At 37.2% G+C, this 4934-nt stretch overlaps 1 protein-coding gene across 4 annotated transcripts in view; it reads right to left on the bottom strand.

Annotated features, from left to right (window-relative positions):
- Positions 1 to 1199: 1199 nt before the first annotated feature.
- Positions 1200 to 4934, bottom strand: part of gad1b (glutamate decarboxylase 1b) — a 42756-nt gene continuing 39021 nt past the window's right edge. For all 4 annotated transcript variants that reach the window (XM_056459375.1, XM_056459378.1, XM_056459376.1 and 1 more), the window contains one exon: positions 1200 to 1931. In XM_056459375.1, coding sequence (XP_056315350.1) covers positions 1758 to 1931 — 174 coding nt within the window. In that variant the 3' untranslated portion in view covers positions 1200 to 1757. The remainder of the gene's footprint in view (positions 1932 to 4934) is intronic.

The raw sequence follows: 4934 nt of genomic DNA, 5'->3' as shown, positions 1-4934 counted from the left end.
GTCTGTCTGTCTGTCTGTCTGTCTTTCTTTCTTTTCTTCCATTTCTACATTCATACATTATTTTTTCATTCGTTCATTTCTTTCTTTTCTCATTTTCTTCCTTTTATTCTTTCTTTAGTGATTCATTCATCATTCTTGCTATCATGCTTTATTTTTTTATTCATCTTCCTTTCTTCCATACATTCATACTGTCTTTTTTCATTCATTCCTTTCTTTTTCCCTTCTTTTTCTTTCTTTCTTTCTTTCTTTCTTTCTTTCTTTCTTTCTTTCTTTCTTACCTTCATACTTTAATTTTTCATTCATTCATCTTTCTTTCCTGTATTCGTTGATTTATTTACATCTCCTGATCATTAATAAAAAATCTGAACACCAAAACAGTCAATCTGAAATAAAATGATAAACGAAACTCAAACCAACTCAGTGTGAAATGTTTATTATAGGCTTTAAAATAAAGGTGCACGATTTGACATTTTCTTAAAAGACGACCAACTAACAGAACATTCATATACTGTAATATATATTTATTGTGCCGCGTACACACACGTGTAATAATAACATTTACATATAGTCATGTGATTGCATTTTAAAGTGCCAGCCTTGCTGAGGAGAGCAGATCCACCTCCTCACATTCAACATCTACAGTCAACAACAGAGGAAAGAAAAAGATTATTGTGCATTTGTCAACACTTAGAGAACATGAACTAAACAGTCATCGTTCACATGTTCCAAAGACAACAGCTGAATCTAAATATTAATAATAAACCTTTAATAAATATTAGTATTAACACAATCTTCCAGCATCCTGAGGACATGTCCAGCCTTCCTTCGATGTTTGTGCTTTATTGTTTCCTTCCCCTTTTATTTATTAGTATTTTCTCTTTTAAACATGATGCAATAATCGCCTGAGTTGAATATCAATAATCAGCAATATACATCTGGTAACTAACTACCTTCAGATATTTGATAGGATTGCTTGTAACATTCAGTCAAAGATACACACGATAACATTTCACACACTAACAAACACACTGATTGCACAGAGTTAAGGGCCTCACTGACAAACATACACAGTATATATATATATTCATATTTATATAAATGCGTATAGATCGATACTATCATTTATATGCTTGCTTATTTCAAAGAATACGGAGTATATTGTAAAATGTATGGCACTAGTTCTGTCTTTGGCTCACTACTGGACCATTAAACATTAGCCTAAATTTATTTGATTATATATTTATATATATATATATAACTCGTCTTTCAATACAAATGAAGAACCATTACAAATGAGAGAGACTGTTTGGCTCACGATATAATAAAGGTCTTTGTTTTAATATCTATATCAGTAGAATATTTCAAACTTAAAATTGAATACTTATGTTTCACCTCACAAAGGTGCTGATTAAACACTTTACAAGACCTACTACAAGGGAAGATCTAAAAACACAACACTTAAATACAGATCCACCACTGGTTTAAACACAGACCCCACTATTACACCGAAAGGGGCTTCGTTAAAAGGGTGTTGCGCTTTTGCTCGGCTTCATATATAGTATTTACATACCGAAGCACCGGCTGTTATCCCAATAGATTCTTCAACTATATGTCGTAAGGTGACTGTGTAGCTATGCAGGCTATGCAATCTGTAATATAAAGATCTAAAGACATTGAGAAGAAAGGACAGAACTACACAACGTCGAAACATAGCCATTAAACGCGTTGACGACCACTGAGCCTCTATTATAGACGTTTTACAGATCCTGACCGAGCCGCTCGATCTCATCGATGAGGAAATCGATGTCCGACTTGGTGACGGCGTGATTGGAAACCACCATTCGGAAGAAGTTGACTTTGTCTCCCTGTGGCTGGTAGCCCACCATGGTGGTGCCGCACTCCATCATCATTGCTTTGATTTTTGGCGCCACCTACAGGAGAGTCACAGAGGGTTATAATGAGAGGCCAGATATTTTCAATAGGGATTTTAAAAGAGTCTTAAGCCTCATTCACAATACAAGCTACTCGTAGCGGCAAAGCAACAAGTGACCGTTCATATCAACGGAGTGTGTGCGACTTCCTGCGGCCTCCGTCTACGTGAGCAACAGCGACCATTGGCGACCAGGTGGGCAAGTCGAGTGACCCGACAAAGTTGAGATTCCTTCAACTTTATGCAAATGAGGAGCGACTATCTTGAGCGACAGCCAATAGTAGCCAATTCTCCACGATGTAGACCTCTGTGTTTGCAGCAGATAACCACCCAGAGCAACATGCAGCTACAAAGTCGCTGCTAGTGTGAATGAGGCATTAGGCTGCGTCTGAAATCGCCTACTACTCGACTGTTAGACAAATCCGTTCTATATAGTATGAATGTGATTAGTATGAACTGAACTCAGATGCACAACATCCACCATTTGTCATGATCACATGACCTAGCTCTCATTCATGAATTCTCTCGTGTGGCATCATGGGATAGCATAGCGTCCATTGGATCCACAATACAGAATCTTGCTGGAAGTAGCAGGTCATGTCACATACTGTTTTTTGATACTCTGAATTTGGACATACTACTCGGCTCGCATACTGTTTTTACTGTACTATCAGTATTGGGCAAGATACTTGAAAAATGTAGTGAGCTAAGCTATTAGCTACACTACTGAAAATGTAGCTTAACTACACTAAAAGCTACACCCTGGGAAATGTAGCAAGCTAAGCTAAAAGCTACTTTGCTAAAAAAAAAGCTACTAAGCATTAAATTACACTAACTTACATACTGTGGTATCATTACTAATCATCATGAAATAATAGTAATTACCATAGTATACTTTACTACAGTAAACTATATATTTACTACAGTAAACTATATATATACTACAGTAAACTATATATAAATACTACGGTAAACTATATATATATATATATAACTCCTCTCCCTCAGTCATCTTTCCATCAAGCAAGTTTCTGGTGTCAGCCCAATGATTGATTTGCGATGTCACCGACCAGAGCGAGAGGTGGCAGAAACACACCAAAATGTTTGTTGTCAACCATCGTACAGGATCGAACAGGAAGAAGAAGAAATCATCATGCTCGCCATCATATGGATTTACCTTCATCGGCTAGACACCGGCCTCACAGCTCCGTGAATGTCGGTGCAGTCACTTATTGATCTGCGATCGGTAAATGTAGCTTGTGTGGCCGCTACTGTGCTACTTGACCAAAAAAAAGGCTTCGCTACTGAAAAGCTATTGGATTTATAAAGTAGCGACGCTACCGCCACGCTACTGAGAAATGTAGTTAAGCTAGTAGCTACTGCCCAACACTGCATACTATATAGTATGGAAGTATGTGATTTTGAATGCAGCCGTAGGCTATGTTTACATGATAAGGGTTTTTCACCTTTAATGTTATAGGACTGTGGAGATTATAGACAGGAAAATGTTGGAAGCAACGAAAGGTGAAAGATCGGTAAAGGACCACGAGCCGGGAATTGAACTCAGGTCACTGTGAACGCCATAGTGCAGTGTTTCCCAACCCTGTTCCTAGAGGCACACCAACAGTACATATTTTGGATGTCTCCATTATCTGACCCATTAACTTCAGGTTTTGGAGTCTCTTCTGATGTTATGATAAGATGATTCAGGTGTGCTTGATTAGGGAGAGGTTGAAAATGTGGACTGTTGGTGTGCCTTCAGGAACAGGGTTGGGAAACACTGCCATAGTGCCATGTGTGACGCACAAACAGTCGAAGAAAAAGTGTCGAAGCTTCAAAATGAAAGAAATAATTACAGTTTGGAAGATAGACATGACCAAGTTGGACCTACGAGATGTAGAATCGGACACTCAAGACTTACGCATATTTACTGAAAGGGGACGAAAAACCTATTTGTGACTGGTGTAAGAATATTTTGACGATAAAACATTTTTAATAGCTCTTTAGTTTTTTTTTTACCTTTAATGGATAGAAAAGTGCAAAGAATTGACAGGAAGTAGTTGGGAGCAGAGAGAGGGAAAGGGTCGGCAAAGGACCTCGAGTCGGGAATCGAACTCAGGTCACCGTGAGCACCATGGTGCTATATGTTGGCGCACTTAACCACTAGGCTATTGGCGCCAACAAACATTTTAATAGAATGTGTATTTTTAAATGATATTAGAGAACGTTTTTATTCTGGAAATATTTTAAGGGAAATGTTTAAACAGGTGCTTTCTATAGCAATTTTAGAATATTTATCTTTAATCAAACTAAAAGATTGTATCTGACTCTTTTCCGTGTTGTTGCTACGTGTATGTTTTTTGTTACAATGTCTGTTTGGTAAGAAACGGATATGATTATATGATTAAATATTGTATATTTAGTATATGTTTTTGCCATGAATATAGCCAATGCTGCTGATATGGCATTAAAACCTAAATAAATAAATAAATAAATGTGTCGAAGCTTCGTTTTAAACCTGTCTGTACAGTAATACCTAGTGGTCATTTTTATGTATTGCTCTGGAACAGCTCCAGCAAAGAAACATTTACGCAAATTGAGGATTTATACTCCACATTGTTGAATTGAGGTTACAAGTGATTTAGTGGAGTGAGAGTTCCTGACTAGCATGCTGAAAAAAGGGTTCGAATCCAGGGTGATGCAGTTATAGACATTAGTTTTTAAATGCTCTTGTGACGTGTTTTGTTTTAACATTGGTTTGACATCCGAATAAACACTTTCTGATTAAAAATGTCTTGTTTTGGTCATAAAAAATGAACATTAATAACATGAATAAAAAATTCATAATTTAGGAGCATTTGTACATTCGGGTTTGAACTCAGGACATTTGCAGCACAGTTACTCTGAGCACACGCACGGTCCACTAGGCTACATGAGATTCTGACCCAGTCAATCAAACACAGATTTGCCAGGTCTCAAATGTTTCTGAAATGACCAATGTTTT

Source organism: Danio aesculapii, chromosome 6, assembly GCF_903798145.1.
Source record: "Danio aesculapii chromosome 6, fDanAes4.1, whole genome shotgun sequence".
NCBI lineage: Eukaryota > Metazoa > Chordata > Actinopteri > Cypriniformes > Danionidae > Danio > Danio aesculapii.
This window is presented reverse-complemented; position numbering and strand designations above follow the sequence as displayed.